Source organism: Hyperoodon ampullatus (genome assembly GCF_949752795.1).
Source record: "Hyperoodon ampullatus genome assembly, chromosome: 16".
NCBI lineage: Eukaryota > Metazoa > Chordata > Mammalia > Artiodactyla > Ziphiidae > Hyperoodon > Hyperoodon ampullatus.
In genome coordinates, this window is record NC_136929.1 from 62,683,251 (window position 1) to 62,700,542 (window position 17,292).

At 43.6% G+C, this 17,292-nt stretch overlaps 1 protein-coding gene across 1 annotated transcript in view; it reads left to right on the plus strand.

Moving 5' to 3' along the window:
• Positions 1-17,292, plus strand: part of LOC307064923 (phosphatidylinositol 3,4,5-trisphosphate 3-phosphatase TPTE2-like) — a gene marked incomplete at both ends in the record, with an annotated part of 84,264 nt that overhangs the window by 55,186 nt on the left and 11,786 nt on the right. The window contains 4 exons of the mRNA XM_079721630.1: positions 1,210-1,271; positions 2,954-3,034; positions 6,344-6,449; positions 12,251-12,342. Of these exons, the coding sequence (XP_079577756.1) occupies positions 1,210-1,271; positions 2,954-3,034; positions 6,344-6,449; positions 12,251-12,342 (341 nt within the window). The remainder of the gene's footprint in view (positions 1-1,209; positions 1,272-2,953; positions 3,035-6,343; positions 6,450-12,250; positions 12,343-17,292) is intronic.

Genomic DNA, 17,292 nt, shown 5'->3' on the forward strand with positions numbered 1-17,292 from the left:
GGTGTAAATCATTTTAATGATTCCTTGCATACCTGACTTGACTGGATGAGAGGGCATCTACTTTGTCTGTGGTTGTGCTTATCCATAGCCACTGGGACATGAATCTGCAAGTTTTTTTTCAAATGGGAATATATAAGGGCTGTAAGACTCAGAGATGTCCTCCAGAATTGAAATGTTAACCATCCATGCTAGAGAGCTAGAGAGCTAGATTGTTAATGGTCAGTAGCCTCCTTTAGCAAGAAGCTTTTACTTATCAGAGCACAGGGTGGTACAAAGTCCTCTTTGGAAGTACTTGGCTTAGAATATTGTTTTTCAAACTATTGGTTGCCAAATAAATTTAGTGGTTCATGTTTTTAAAAGGATAGAATAGAAAATAGAGTGCATCTTAAGGTAAAAGGATAAGTTTGGAATTACATAAAATAAAGTTCAGCATATACTGGCTAAGACAAAAGCTACAGATCATTGTAGAAGAACAGATGCAATGTACTTTTTAACTCACATTTTGTATGGCAGGACAAAAATATAAATTGGAAAAAAACCATGAGACTTTGAGGATAAAATGACATGAAATCAAGGATTTGCTTTAACATGCTGGTGGGGGGGCTGGGGTGCGTGTAGAGAGGGGGAGGGAAAGAAGGATGAGGGAAGAAAAGGAAGAAACAAGTCTAACAATCAATCTGATAATTATCGAATCTTGGAACAGGTATATGGGGGCTCATTATTCTGTTCTTTCTACTTTAAGATGTGTTGTACCACACAAAACACTGTAACTAAAATGGAAGGGATAATAGGTATGGCAAATGCTCCGTGGTGTTTTGGGTTCTGTCCATGTTTGATCTTTTATAGTTTCTTTTATTTACATTAGTAGGAAAACAGGGTGTGTAATTAGCTCTTAACTGGTAGGTATCTCTTTAGCTTTAGAGTCCTGGAGCAGAGCTCATTGCCTCTGCCTGTTACTGCAGCCTCCAGGGGTCAAGACTCAGAACAACATACACGTGCACATCCATGCACACAACTAGCACAGAACTCCAGGTAGAAGCTCAGAGCAAGCAGTGTAAGGGCTTTGTGTATCTCTGAATTGAAATATTTTGAGCCAGCACTTTCACAGTGGAAGAAAATCAATCCAAAATGAACTCTAAATACTTGTGAGCGTAGTTTTATAGCAAGTACTGCCATGAGCAATGGTTCATGAACTAACTTCTTTTCTAGGAAGAACTGGAACTATGGTCTGTGCCTACCTTCTTGCCAGTGAAATATTTGCAACCGCAGAGGTATGAAAGATGCTCCTACCAATGCTGTCTTAGGCTGATTGAATCTGCTAGCTCTGAAACCTCATTGGTGGGATGGTAACATGATTCCTGAGTCATGGTACTTAATGGAGTTGTAATTGGAGAGGTGATTATTAGAAAGCCTGGTTTGGATACTTTCTGGTTTAACTGGCACTAGTTAGTAACTGACCTCAGGGCCTCTTTGGGACGGGATGGAGGGTGAGGTCAGTGAGACGCTCACCTTGGACACAAAATTTAAGGGAATGCCAAAAATCTCAGTAATTAAGTTAAATAATATTCCAGTGCAGCATTGAAAAAATCTAAGTTAATGCCAAAAAATCCATCGTGGATACAATATGAATATTTTAAATAAAGACAGGACACAGCAGAGTCCAGATTAATGTGAAATGAGTGAGGTCAAGTTGTGAAAGTGCAAAAAAACCCTCAGCAATACAGAAGCTTGACTTGCCTCCCCCAGACCCAGAACTGCTCTGACATAATCCCACCAGCTCCAGGCCTTCCTCCTTTCTCACGAGAATAAGAAGAAGATGGGTTAGGGAAATTTTCTAAAGGACCTTGAACATCCTTGCAAGTGCTAGGGAGGTAAAAGGCATCGTTTTCCAACTCAGAACAAAGTCTCCCCTGGGTGTTATATCTTTGCACAGTCAACATCTGTGGGACCTGTGCCCTCTGGAAATTCCTGAGAAGACTGGATGGGCTGTTGCTATGTCTTGCAGCAGGGTTCCCACTCTGTTTCTGCCACGATCTCGCTGAAAAGTCACCTCTTAGAGGGCACGCTTTCAGCCGTTCTGCTTCTCTCTCAGCCTGCAGCCCAGATAAGAGACGCTGGGGGTTCTGATCTGGGCCCAGCACCCTGATTCCACTGCCTTCTTTATTTCAAATTTGAGACACACAGGTTAGGAAAATGGATGCTCTAGGACAGTGTTTTTCACACTATGGATCAGTTTATCAGTGAGTTGTGAAATCAACTTATTGGGTTGTCACTTGCATTTTTTAAATAAAATGGAATCGATTAGGAAATATCAAAAGGTAAGTATTGTTTGTGAAACTTGTTTCAGTTCTGTGTGTGTGAGAGAGAGAGAGTGCGTGTGTATGTGTGTGTGTGTATCTCCCAGGTTTATGAATGTGGATTGTAGCTTTAAAAATAAAAAGTTTGAGGGACCTCTCTGGAGGTCCAGTGGTCAGGACTGCACGGTTTCACTGCCGAGGGTTGAGTCCCTGGTCAGGGAACTAAGATCCCGTAAGTTGTGTGGCGTGGGCAAAATCAGTAAATATATAAAGTTTGCAGGCTGTTGGTCTGGAGCCCTAGACAGAGCCAGAGGCCAGTGCTCAGGCCTTTGCTGTCTCTGACAGGCTGCATGCATCTCCATGGCAGGTCACTTGGTTTTCTTTTGGTCCTAATCTTCTCCATTTGTAAAATAGAAAGACAGCAAGAAGGACCAGATTATCTCCAAAGTCTTCCAGCTCTAAAGTTGCCCGTCTTTATGCATCTTTGAATGAGAGTAGGCCTTGATGTGGCTTTGTTAATTCTGTTATTTCGGGTATAGCCTCTGCCCAAAGACCGCTGACTTAAGGAAATCATGTGGCCTTAGAAACTTCAGAATGCCTTATACAGGAAAGGGACGTGCAGATGACCCATGCTTGGACTGTCCCCTTTTTTATAGGACAGCCTTAATTATTTTGGAGAACGACGAACGGATAAATCCATCAGCAGTAAACATCAGGGAGTAGAAACTCCTTCTCAGGTAAGTGTTCTTTCTTTAAAAGGGGTCACTCTGGGTAATTAGGTTAAGATTGGCATCTATTACCTGGTTTCATTTTAGACTCTCTTCCTTGGGTGATTCCTTAGGTGATCTTCCCCTTGGGTGGTCTTCTCCTTGGGTGCCCCGTGACAGGCCTTGATCCCTTCCATAGGCCAGGAGCCCTGCCTCAGGTGTTGCTTGGCTTTGCAAGCACTGAGTTCTCCCCAGAGCACCCTGCTTTCCATTTTAATTGGTTATTGTTTGAAGAGTTCAGGAGTTGATTCCCTTCCCAAGGTAGGAAGGTCCGATTCCTAAGGTTTCAGACCCCTGAAGATGATCTGAAGTCACTAGCCTTTTATTTCCATGTAAAGAGGAACTGAGTCTTTCACAAACCCCTATTAGGGCAATTCAGCCCTTGTAGAACATTGTGTGTGTGTGTGTGTGTGTGTGTGTGTGTGCGTGCACGCATGGGCGTGCACATGTGTAAGGGAGAGACAGACAGTGACAGAAAAAGACAGAGACAGAGTCGGTGGGAGGGGGGCTGCACTTCAAAAGAGAAAGGAAAGGGAAAAGTAACATTTTTCAAAAACCTATTTTATACTAGACACTATTGTACTTTTACATATATTGTCTCATTTAATACTCAGACAACCCATGTGACTCATATGTTATTTTTTTTTCCCCTTTGAAAACATTTTATCCTGGACTTTTTCATAAAAAGTCAAGACAGTCATACAATAAACCCCCTTCTATTCATCACACTGCTTCAGCAATCATTTCGTCATGTGGCCAACCATTCATTCCCTCCCCACTCTACACAAACACACACACACACACACACACACACTTCATTTTCACACTAAACTTGGATTATTTTGAAGGAAATCCCAGACATCAGATCATCTTATCCCCTAAGCATTTTAATATGACCTCTAACATAAAGACTCTAAAAAAAAAACCCCTTAAAACCATTGACATATCTAACAATAGTATACCTTAATAGTATCAAATGTCTAGTCCTCGTTTAAATTTCCATAATTATCTTAAAATCTTTTTAAAACTTAGTTTGTTTCAGTCAGGATCCAAACAAGGGCACACGTTTCATTTGGTTGCTATGTCTCCTTAAGTCTCTTTTACTTGATAGGTTTCCCACCTCTCTTTTTTTTTCTTCCTTGTAAATTGTTTATTGCAGAAACCAGGCCATTTATCCTATAGAGTTTACAACATTCTAGACTTTGTTGAATCCTGCTAAGGGTTTTGCATTCATCATCTAATATAATATTCTGAATAACGCAATGAGTGGGCACCGTTATGATTCCCATGTTATAGACTGGGAAATCGAGGTTCAGGGAAACTAACTGTTTGAACTAAGAACTCAAATGCAGATCTTTCAGACTCCAAAGCCCATTACTTCCCATCCTGTGCACAGCTTCTCATTCGGATTGCCTTTTGTATACGGCCCCTCAAACCCAAGTGAGAGATGGTTGGGAATTCTTAAGTAAATGTGGATGTGGCCATGAAGGAGAGTTTTCTTTGAGTGAAGTGATGAAAGCTGATACCCTTGGCTTAGTTAGCAGAACACTGTAACTGCTGGCTCTAGACATTTCATTTGGGATCAAAGAACTCAGCCTTATCCATTCATACTTTTCTGCCAAACTCAAGCAACACAAGAAAGTAAAAAAGATAGCCATAGGCTATAAGTAATACATCAACTTATTGAAGCCCAGCTCGAATCATGCCATTTCACGCTCAAAATCCGTAATGGCTTCTGACTGCCAATGGCAACAAATATGTTTTAACCTGGCACTGCCAACCTAGATAGGATTTTTCCAACCGCTTCTCCCACTATGTGCATTCACACGCTCTAAGGCGTTTGGATTGTTTGCCGTTTCCCAGCCTGTTTATACTTTACACCCATGTTCTCACAAGGGCCCCTTGTCCTGGAGTCCCTTTGCCCTCCCAGCCTGAAGTAGTCTCCTGCTTTTTCAGGAGTTCTTATAGCCCTTTGTGTTCCTTTTAGGGACTAAGTTGCTTTACGTTATTTTCCAGCTATTCGAAGTTGTGTCTTCTCTACCCTTTTTGCACGCCCACGTCTTGCCCATCTTTCCACCCTGGCAGCCCGAAGTGCCTCATATAGTATCTCCTTTGTCTGTAGTGAGTGCTTACTAAGTGTATGTTGGTTTTATTAACTTCTGCTATGTGCGCCTGTTGTTTGGGGCTGTAGGGGAAAGAAGCGTGAGAGCTAAAGCAGCTACAGGGCCACGGCAGGTTACAAGCCTTTAGTGGAAGGTCAAGAATCTGGTGGCAGGAGCCAAGGGGACGTTAGATGTAGCTCCTTGAGGCACATCTTCCCTTCCCCATTTCCTCTGCAGTCACGTGCAGGGTCTCTAACTTACTCCAGGACTGGCACACCCTAGCCTGCAGCTGAGTCTCTTCTGATTCACTGGGCTAGCCGTGCAGGGGCCCGGCCTCAGGCTTGAGGGCTGTGTTGGCGAGGCCCCAGGACAGAGTTCCCTGCGTGTGCGGCAGTAATTCTCAGACACCATCCCCTCCTGACCCTGCAGCGTGGCCATTCAATGCACTACATACATTTCATCCACCCCTGAGTTAAGAGCTTGACTGGTCCTTTCCAATGCAGAGGATGGTGGTTAATTTTATTAACACTTCCCAATGGGTGGGGAAGAGTCTATGAACTTTTCAGTCCGGTTGATTCTGTACCAGAACTCTTCTTAACCTCTAGAAGAAAGGAGAGCCCTTGTGAACAGCTTGCCATAGGAGACGGACTAGGCTAAGAGAATCCCCAGGCTTCCTTGCAAACATGGAATTGGGGGAATGGGACGTGGAGAGATGCTCACTGGCTGGGACTAGAGAAGGATGTGAATGTGCTGCTGGCCCATGGAGCTCTCCCCCGAGCTCTTATGTCTTCCCTTCTCTCATGCCGAGGAGGCTACTGCTCCCCAAAGCACAAACCTTTCTTTAACTCAGCCACAATGAAGCTTCTACCCCAGACCGACCTCTCCCACATTTGCAGTTAATGGCATCTTGCTGTCATGTGGTTCTAGCTGTTTTGTTGGTTCTGCTTAGTTGCTCTCTCAGTCCCAGCAGCCTCTAAGCCACACCTGGCTCCTTTCTTGTTCCTTGCCTGTTGCTCTTCATTCAGTATTTGTTTTCTAAGGTAGATATTTAGTCATGAGGCAACAAATGCCTAGTTACATAATGGCACCCAATCAACGTTTCCTTCATCAATTATTTTCCTTAAACAAATCAGGACTTTTTACCTTCACTTAAATCGAGACTTCTTTTGTATTGCAGAACAGATTTGTTGGATATTTTGCAATGGTGAAAAATACCTACAAGTTGACTCTTCCTCCAGTGAAGAAACTCACGATGAAAACAATCATTATTTATTCAATTCGTGGTAAGTGCTTTATGTATAATTGGAGACTTGGCAGGAGGGCCAATGTTCTTGCTATTCGGGAGGGTTTTCTCATGGTTATGTGCAGAGACAACCCCAACGCATAGCTGTCTTTTTGTGTAGCCTCCGGTACAAACCCCTCCCCCTGGAATTGCCCATCAGCCCAGCGCTGCTGTGGCCACGTTACCACTGCTTAGGTGTCCTCTCCTTTCCCTTCCCATCACCAATCTGGGGGGCTCCATCCCCCCTTCCCTTTCTCCTGTTCTCATTGCTGCTCTGGCCTCAGCCCAGGGTGTCCTTTTCAGAGTAGAACCTCCGAGATCAAAGGGAGGGAAGGTCCCCTGAGACCCGGAGACCACTTCTTTCTCACGCCCGGCTCTGGTTCAGGGTTTGTCTTGGGAGATGCATCCCTGTATCATTTTCTCTCCTACTCCTCTCAGAAACCTTCTTTTTCTCTTGTCTCCTGATCTCTCCCTTTCCCCGCCCTCTTCCCCCATCGTCCCCTCTCCCCCAGCAACCCCATCAGGATGTCTTAAATACCCGAACAGCAAATGAATGTTGTTGCCACAAATTCTTTTGCAAATAACTGCTGAGAACCGCTTTGGGCCAGGCCCCCTGCTCGTGTTTCTTTGCCCTTCAGGAGCCCCTGCGTGTAAGCAGAGGAGAGGAAGGTACACAGATGAAGAGCTGACCACAGTGTTGGACAGCTTCCTAGGAGAACAGCACTTAGGTCTTCCCTACCTGAACCTACAGGAACACAAAAAAGGGTTGGGAGAAACCTGGCCTCTGCGGGGGGGCTCTCTCAGCCCCCTAGCTGTGACCAGTTCTTACCTAGAGTAAAAGTCCTATAAACTTCAAAAGAGCTGACGATGCCTGCTTCGGGAGTGTAAGGAGGAAGAGGGGACCTGCCGTCACCCCGAGAGGCAGAGATATTGGTCAGATCGTCCACCTCTGGCACTTGAAAGAAAAGGAAGGGAGAGGGATGGGCCTCAAGGCCATGTCTCTATTTCTCTGTCACCCGCCTAGCTTCCCTGTACAGCTCACCCTCAGGGAGGTGGAAACAGGGACCCCTCAGTGTGGAGGGGATGGGGCCTCACTCAGTGCCAGAGGCGCAGCAGGAGGTGATGCTCCTGATTCCCTAAAGCAACAGCCAGCTTGTGGAGCGCGAGGCGCGGTGCTGAGTGCCGGGCCTGTCCTGGGCCTGGCTGCGGGGCGAGGGCGCTGGCGTCCACCCGGACAGCCTGTTGCTTTTAGCCCTCTGAGGAGTCCCGCAAAGTAAGATCTAGACATGTATTTTTTAACGCTTCGTCCAATTATTCAGGAATAAGAGAACCCTTTAGAATATATGTAAAAACTGCATAGTCAAAAAAAAGTACAGTTGTTAGTTAAAATATAAAATGCTTTTTTCCAAATTATTTACATATTTCTCCCTTCTTCTCCAAATGCCCGCATCGCCGCCACTTCTTGGCAGGGGTGAGGAATTGTGAGAGTTACCACGAGCAGATTGCATGGGTTTCTGGCTTCTGGAAAGAAACTTCAGCCCAGCAGCGTGGTTTCTGTGGGAAATTTTGGTGTAGATTTCCAAACAAGCGTCGTGCAGGCAGACCCTGGAAACACAGCCTGTTCCAGCAGGAGGCTGCCTGTGTGTGTAAAGGAGCAACTGTGCGAAGGCTTTGTGGGCTGCAGAGTGCTCTAGGAGGTCCGTTCTGACTGTGACGTGTGTGTGTCACGTATGAGGGACAGGGTTGGAGTGGAGCCTCGCTCAGAACACCATCTGCCTTCGGACATCCCCAGGGTAGAGCCAGGCTTGTCCGGCAGCTGGTGGGTGGGAAGGGACAGCAGTGCCTGGCTCCCCATCGTTTCCTGCAGAAAGTGCAGTGTGAGAGGCCACCCAGGTGGCTGGTGGAGCAGCGTCCTCCTCTAGGTAATTGAAACTCAGCTCTAAAACCAAGTTGGTGGCGTGAGAGCCTGTTTTGTACCTGAGTGTATCCTCTCCCTCAGGGTCCTCTTGGTTAACAGTGGGAATCCAGGCATCCCTCGTTTTATTGCTCTTTGCTTTATTGCGCTTCGCAGACGTTGCACTTGTTCAAAAAAATGAAAGGTTTGTGACAATTCTGAGTTGTCAGATGATGGTGAGCAGTTTTTTTTTTTTTTTTTTTTTTTTTAGCAATGTGGCAATCAAGTTTTTTTTATTTAATGGTTTGTGTTAGAATTTTATGTATTTATTTATTGGCTGCATTGGGTCTTTGTGGCTGCTCGCGGGCCTTCTGTAGTTGCTACTCTTCGTTGTGGTACACGGGCTACTCGTTGCGGTGGCTTCTCTTGTTGTGGAGCACGGGCTCTAGGTGCGCGGGCTCAGTAGTTGTGGCTCGTGGGCTTAGTTGCTCTGCGGCACGTGGGATCTTCCTGGGCCAGGGTCGAACCCGTGTCGCCTGCATTGGCGGCGGATTCTTAACCACTGCGCCACCAGGGAAGTCCTGATCAAGTATTTTTTAATGAAGTTATGTACATTTTTTTAGACATAATGCCATTGCACACTAAATAGACTGCAGTCTAGTGTAAACATAACTTTTTGTATGCACTGGGAAAGCAAAAAAGTTTGTGTGACTCGCTTTGTTGGGATATTCGCTGTATTGCAGTGGTCTGGAACCGAACACACAGTATCTCCGAGGTAACCCTATAACAGTATCTATACAACCCTCTGTGAGTATTAAACTATTCCAAACGGACAAAAAGGCATTTAGTCTGATGGAGTTTCGATGCATTTCTCTAACGTGAACAATGAAAATAGGAATAGTTTCTCAAACTTCTAAGCTTAAAAATGGTTTTAATAAGTTCTAGCATTTCATATATTGTCCCAGTCTGATATCATATCCGAAGACTGTGAGTTCTATCTTCATTTTTGAATTTTACTTCACCTCTGTGGAGATACTGTTTAGTTAAAACTGTAAAGTGCAGATCTAGAGAACAGAGGAACTAACACAAATTTATAAGTACTGTAGGTGAAAACTGGTGGAGAATTTTACGGGTTTGGTTTCCTCATCTCAGGCTAACATAAAATAGAGGATTTTAAAAGTCGAATTTGAGATCCTCATAGAGGCTTCCGGACAGAAAGTTGTGCCCTTTGCAGCTGTTCTTACGGTGTGGGCCTCGGCTGGCAGAGCCCACTTAAGAAGGCCTGCCTGGTCCGCCAAAATTCTTGCTGCGCCCACGTAAATAAGCAGGCCGCAGCCAATGACAGCAGCCTTCTTTTGGAAGAAGAATTATCCCCTTTGAGGGAGATCAAGGTGGCGGAGTAGAAGGACGCTGAGCTTACCTCCCCCCATGAACACATCAAAAATACAACTACCTGTGGAGCTACCTGGAGGCTGGCAGAAAGGCCCTTCTACGGCCCAAGCTGTAAAGAAAAATCCGCATGGAGTCTGGTAGGAAGGGAGGAGAAGTGATCTGGTCGACACCTGCACCCTTGGTGGGGCACCCAGACGTGGAGGGGGGTGTCATGGGCTTGGGGAGCCTCCCTGGGGAGCAAGGGGTTTGAGCCACACATTTGGCACTCCAGCCCTGGGGTCTGACACCAGGAGGATGAGTCCCCTTAGCTGTTTTGAAAGCCAGTGGGGCTCAGCGGAGGCTGTACACCACTGAGCCCTCACTCAGAGAGTGAGTGGTTGCTTATACCCCCATCCTGGCAGACGCAGCAGCCTGAACACTCTGACCAGGGAGAAAGCAGCCTTGGCCAGTGCTCGGTCACTGCCCACATTTAGGAGTGAAACTACTCCAGGCCAGGGACTGACACCGCCAGCGGGCAAGAAACCAGCTCAGCAGTGAGGCACCAACCCCTCCGGCCCTGACCCAGCCTCTAACCAAGGGTGCTCAGTGGGGAAAATGTAAAACCAGCACAGAAGTGCAGCCCCAAACCCTTGAGCCCCTGCTGCATCCCAAACCAAGGTGGAGACGGCCGTGTGTCACACACAGGGTCGCACCTGGCTCCGGCTCTAGCCCCTCCATCTCCAGCCCCGCTTCCCACCAAGGTGCTGGCTGCCACCGCACCCCAGGGGCAGATGGGACCTGTGCTCACTTCTCCCACCAAAGCCACTGAGCATACGCAGACTACATAGTCCTGCACAAGGGCACGCCTTCAAGACTGGGATAGGTAACTGATTCACTTAATTTCATAGAGACAGAGAAAGGTAAACAAAATGAGAAGACAAAGGAGTATGTTTCAAATGGAAGAACAGCAACAAAAAAAAAACCCCTAAAGAATAATCTTCCTTTGAGATGATGATCACAGCAGACTGTCAGGAAAAAGTGTGATAGATTCTGAAATGGGCAGTGTCTTCTCTAGGCCTACCTCCAGGGTTACCTTCACCTCTCATGGTCTTTAAGCTATTTTACAACTCTAAGTGGTAGAAAACTGATAATAATGCAAATAATTTTTGTACATAAAAATGCAGATTAGTTAGTTGTGTCTAGCAGAATGCAACTGATTATTGACCTGTTTTGTATTTATTTGTAAATTCATTTCATCATTCCTTATCTGCCCATAAATGTGCAGTACTTTGAAACAGCTGTAGCATTTGACTTGTTCCTTAGTAATAAGTTAAAATGTTTGACGTGTTAAAAAATGCATGTACAGGACAGTGCTGTGGCATACAACAATTTCTATAAAACAAAAGGAGAATATATTTGTTCGTGTGTATATACATATATAAAACCTCTGGTAGAATATATATTCATATTTGATTATATATGCATAAAAAACTAGAAACTAGTAATAGGGGTTATCTGTTTGGGGCTGGAGAACTAAACAGGTGGGAGATAGGGAAAATGGAGACTTTTCACTTCATGCCTTTTATACCTTTTATTTGTAAATCGTGCAAATATACTTAAATTATTTAAAAAGTTTTAAATTGTATGGGAATTAGTTTAAGCTCATAAAGCAATGCCCTTTTCCTGTCACGTGAGAAGTGTCTGACTTCGTCTAGCTCTACGTTTTCACTGACTTCTGGTTGACCTCCGTCGAAGTTCCGCAGGGGGGTGGGACAGAGGGAACTGAGGCAGAGAAAGCCTGATTCCTCAGGACACGTTGTGTCAGTGAGAACAAGGTTAAATGAGCACAGAACAAACTGAATGTAACAGTTAAGAGTGATGGATACATGACTTTATGAGAATATTTGTTTTAGTTCTGTACCTCTAGTTCTGTGCGTATTTAAGTGAAATATGCAGGGTGGAAGGGAAAGCTGGAAAAATTATTTGGAGGCTTGAGAAACCAGCCCTTTCATGAAATGCTGGAGTAAGTGGGTCAATTAAATTGAAAAAAGAAAGGTGAAGAAACCATTTGTCTGTAAATATATGCTGAACATAGCAGGAATATTGGGATACAGCTATCCTATATTTTCCATAAACTGGATTTAAACTAGCGCAAGAGGAATTTAGACTATTTATTATTGAGAAACATCACAATTAGAAGTCTGAAGAAAGCAACACATCAACAAGAAAGGTTGCACATCCCCTTCCCTAATTTTTTTTTTGTTCTATGAAGGTGAAGTGATGGGATTCTAAATCTTAGAAGCTGAACAATGTCTTTTTTTTTTTTTTTTTCCTCCAGCCTCATAAATTCTGCTTTAGGGGACAGAACTGAACTTGAAGCCTTGTCTTTCAAAGACAAAATCCATGCAAGAGCCCAAATGATTCAATATTGACACACTGTTAGCTGGGATAATTTTTTCTCTTTTTAATCCATATTGTTAATTGGTGAGACATTTTGATCTTTGCTCTAACCAGCCTAACTTTTTAATTTCATTCAGGTGTTGGAGAAGGCAATGGAAATGATCTAAAAGTACAAATAATAATGCAAGGACAGCCTGTCTTCTTCTGTTCTGCTTCCAAAAACTGTAGGGTAAGAGAAAGCATAGAAACTGAAAATTCTAGTGTTTGTTTTAAATCTCAGTGTCAAATCAGCATGTGGCCCTCCCCAAACCATCCCTCACCACAGGGAGAGGCTGTGTTGCTTTCTGGTTACCATCCAACTTGGTGTCCCTGGGTTTGGATTTGAGTCAAGAGTTAAATTTATTGTTCAAAATAGTGTTCAGGGGAAATAGTTTTCCAGAATATATTTTCAGTTCAGAGTGGTGCTTTGCCTTTCACTTTTCCACAAATGCCAAGCATGTTCCCAGGAATCTATCAGAGTTTTAAATTCATGGATCTGTCACTTTTAGCCATATTCTCTTCTTCTTGGTCATTTTTATTATATGGCACTGATTCTGAAATTTTAATGTGCATGAAAATCACCTAGAGACTGGTAAAGATGCAGATTCCTAAGTTATACCCCCAAAGTGTGATTCAGGAAATGTGGAAAGGGGCCCAGGAAACTCTACACTTGGCAATGTCTCAAGTGATTCTAACTCAGCTATCCTATGGGACTGCACAGTGAGAAGCAGCGCAGGGGTGTATGGATCGGGGAGGAATGTCTTTGGGACCAAATAGTCAGTTTTCTCAAAGGCTGAAGAAAAGGTTAAGACTACAAACCTTTCCTGGAGCAACAGGAAAGCTTCCTTCATGGGTAAGAAATATAAACTTTTATTTTTTATTTTTTTTTGCGGTACGCGGGCCTCTCACTGTTGTGGCCTCTCCCGTTGCGGAGCACAGGCTCCGGACGCGCAGGCTCAGCGGCCATGGCTCACGGGCCCAGCCGCTCCGCGGCACGTGGGATCTTCCCGGACCGGGGCACGAACCCACGTCCCCTGCATCGGCAGGCGGACTCTCAACCACTGCGCCACCAGGAAAGCCCAGAAATATAAACTTTTAAGATTCTTTCTCAGGCTTTGGTCTCTAGTTCTCCTATTACCTCTCCTCTTCCTTCTTTTTACTCCCCTGACCCCCGGGAGGGGGCACTCCCCCCAGGCCTCATCCCTGGCTTTCTGTTCTTATCTCCACACATACTCTATTCTTGGTTCTACACATCCATTCCCCTCCTTTAAACTATAATATCTTCTTTCATTCACTTGACACATATGTATGAGCCCCATACACGGGGTGGACGCAGGAGCTGCAGTGTGGGCATTCTTTACCCCAGCAATTCAAACACAGTTGTCAATCCAAATTTATCCAATGAACTTTTCATCTGCTTCTGCAAATGGCACCAGCATTCTCTTACTCATACTTTCAAATCTGGTATCATCTATGATTCTCTCTCTTTTTTTTTTTTTTTTTTTGGCGGTACGCGGACCTCTCACTACTGTGACCCACCCGTTGCAGAGCACAGGCTCCGGATGCGCAGGCTCAGCGGCCATGGCTGACGGGCCCAGCCGCTCTGCGGCATGTGGGATCTTCCCGGCCCGGGGCACGAACCCGCGTCCCCTGCATCGGCAGGCGGACTTTCAACCACTGCGCCACCAGGGAAGCCCTTTGATTCTCTCTTTGCCCGTGGCCCCTAAATCTAGTCAGTCACCAATTCCTGCTGATGAGACCACTGGAATCTCTCTTCACTCGCTCCCTTCCTGTCCCCATTGCCACTACCCGGTGTAGGACCTCATTTGCTCATGCCTAGACTTCTCCAGTGGTCTCCTTACCTTAGCTTTCTCCTTATACAGGGCAGTATATAGGGTCCTGCAATATGCATCCTGAAATACTGCTGTCAGTGTAAAAAGCTGTAGCTAGAGCAGAAGACACACTGTGTACCCACGGTCAAAGCTAGTTAATATCTTTGGCGCAATATCCTTTCTTTTTTCTGGCTGTGAGGCATGCGGGATCTTAGTTTCCCAACCAGGGATTGAACCCATGCCCCCTGCAGTGGAAGCGTGGAGTCTTAACCACTGGACCACCAGGGAAGTCCTTTTGGCTCAGTATTCTTATCTGTAAAATAAAGGTTACATCTCAAGTGTTGTGAGGATTGAATTAGATAATATATGTGAAGTTGCTTTGTGAGTTATACATCACTAAATAAATGTTAGATGTGATCATTACCAGCCCAACTTTATCACCTAGGAAATGCTCCACTCTAATCTTCAACAACTTCATTCCTATTTTCCTGGGTCTTGAATTCTCAAGATAGAGCCCTATCATACCTGAGCTTATTCGCATTAGTAACGTGGCCTGCTGTCTCCATGCCAGGTAGACTGGGTCCCCTCTGGCCCTTGGAACACAACACTCTAATTTCTGTTTCCTGTTTTTGCTGGTCTTTCCCCTCTTTCCCCTCCTCCAGCCCTGCCCTCCCAGTCCCCTGTCTGAACTGGATTCTCTTTAAAGAGCTCCTCTTTTTTAAAAATTGAAGTATAATTGACATACAATATTATATTAGTTTCAGGTGTACAGCATAGTGATCTGACATTTATATACATTATGAGATGATCACCGATAAGTTTAGTTACCATCTGTCACCATTTAAAGTTATTACAACATTATTGACTATATTCCCTATTCTGTATATTACATCCCCATGACTTATTTATAACTGGAAGTTTGTACCTCTTATTCCCCTTCACCTATTTCACCCATCCTCCTATCCCCTGCCAACCACCAGTTTGTTCTTTGTATCTATGAGTCAGCTTCTGTTTTATGTTCATTTGTTTTTTAGATTCTACATGTAAGTGAAATCATGCAGTATTTGTCTTTCTTTGACTTAATACACTTAGCATAATACCTTCTGAGTCCATCCATATTGTCACAAATGAAAGATTTCCTTCTTGTATGGATAATATTCATATATACATACATGTGCATATATATATATATACAGACACATATATACCTCACATTTTCTTTGTTGATGGACTTAGGTTGCTTCCATATCTTGGCTATTGTAAATCATGCTACAGTGAACATAGGGGTGCATATATCTTTTCAAATTAGTGTTGTTGTTGATGGTTTTTTTTGGATAAATACCCAGAAGTGGAATTGTTCAATCATGTGGTAGTTATATTTTTAATTTTTTGAGGAACCTCCATACTGTTTTCCATAGTGGCTGCACCATTTTACATTCCCACCAACAGTGAAAGAGGGTTTCTTTTTTTCCACACCTTCACCAATGTTATTTTTTGTCCTTTTGATAATAGTCATTCTGACAGGTATGAGGTGATGTTCTGGTTTTGAATTGCATTTCCCTGATGATTAGTAATGATGAGCATTTTTTCATGTGCCTGTTGGCCGTCTGTATGTCTTCTTTAGAAAAATGTCTGCTCTAGGTCCTCTGCCCATTTTTCAATTGGATTGTTTCTTGTTTTGATGTTTCTTTTTTAAGTTTTATGAGTTATTTTTATATTCTGGATATTAACGTCTATTGGATACATAATTTACAAGTATCTTCTCCCATTCAATAGATTATCTTTCCATTTTATTGCAGGATTCCTTCACTGTGCAAAAGCATTTTAGTTTGATGTCCCACTTGTTTATTTTTGCTTTTGTTGCCCTTGCCTGAGGAGACGGATCCATAAAGGTATTGCTAAGATCAAAGTCAAAGAGCTGACTGCCTATGCTTTCTTCTAGGAGCTTTATGGTTTCAGGTCTTACATTCAAATTTTTAATCCATTTTAACTTTATTGTCATATGTGGTGTAAGGTAGTGGTCCAGATTCATTCTTTTGCATGTAACTGTCCAGTTTTTCCAACACTGCTTATTGAAGAGATTGTCTTTTCCACTTTGTATATTCTTGTCACCTCTGTTGTAGATTAATTGACCATAAGTGTGTGGATTTATTTCTGGCCTCTCTATTCTGTTCCATTGATCTATGTATCTGTTTTTGTTCCAGTAACATACTGTTTTGAATACTATAACTCTGTGATATAGTTTGAAGTCAGAAAAACGGATACCTCCAGTTTTGTTCTTTTAAAGATTACTGTGGCTATTTGGGGTCTTTTGTGGTTCCACACAAATTTTAGGATTCTAGTTCTGTGAAAAATGCTCTTGGTATTTTGATAGGGATTACATTGAATTTGTATATTGCTTTGGGTAGTAGCATGGACATGTTAACAATATGAATTCTTCCAATCCATAAGCACAGTATACCTTTCCATTTAATTGTGTCACATTTACGTCTTTCATCGACATAGTTTTCAGAGTGCAGGTCTTTCACTTCCGTGGTTAAACTTATTCCTAAGTATTTTATTCTTTTTGATGCAATTTTACTTATTTTTTATTTATTTAAACTTTTTTATTTATTTATTTTTGGCTGTGTTGGGTCTTCGTTTCTGTGCGAGGGCTTTCTCTAGTTGCGGCGAGTGGGGGCCACTCTTCATCGTGGTGCATGGGCCTCTCACTGTCGCGGCCTTCTCTTGTTGCAGAGCACAGGCTCCAAACGCGCAGGCTCAGTAGCTGTGGCGCATGGGCTTAGTTGCTCCGCGGCATGTGGGATCTTCCCAGACCAGGGCTCAAACCCGTGTCCCCTGCATTGGCAGGCAGATTCTTAACCATTGTGCCACCAGGGAACTCCCACGGCCTTTGTTTTTAAAAATTGGTTTTATTTTTGGGGATTTTTAAATTGAATTATAGTTAATGGACAATATTATATAAGTTACAGATGTACAACATAGTGATTCACAATTTTTAAAGGTTATACTTCATTCACAGTTATTATAAAATATTGGCTATATTCCCTGTGTTATACAGTATATCTTTGTAGCTTATTTATTTTATACATAATTTGTACCTCTTAGTCCCCTACCCCTATCTTGCCCCTCCCCCCGTCCATCTCCCCACTGGGAACCACTAGTTTGTTTTATATCTGTGAGTCTGTTTCTTTTGTTATATTCCCTAGTTTGTTTTATTCTTTATATTCCACATATAAAGGATATCATACGGTATTTGTCCTACTCTGACTTATTTCACTTAGCATAATACCCTCAAAGTCCATCCA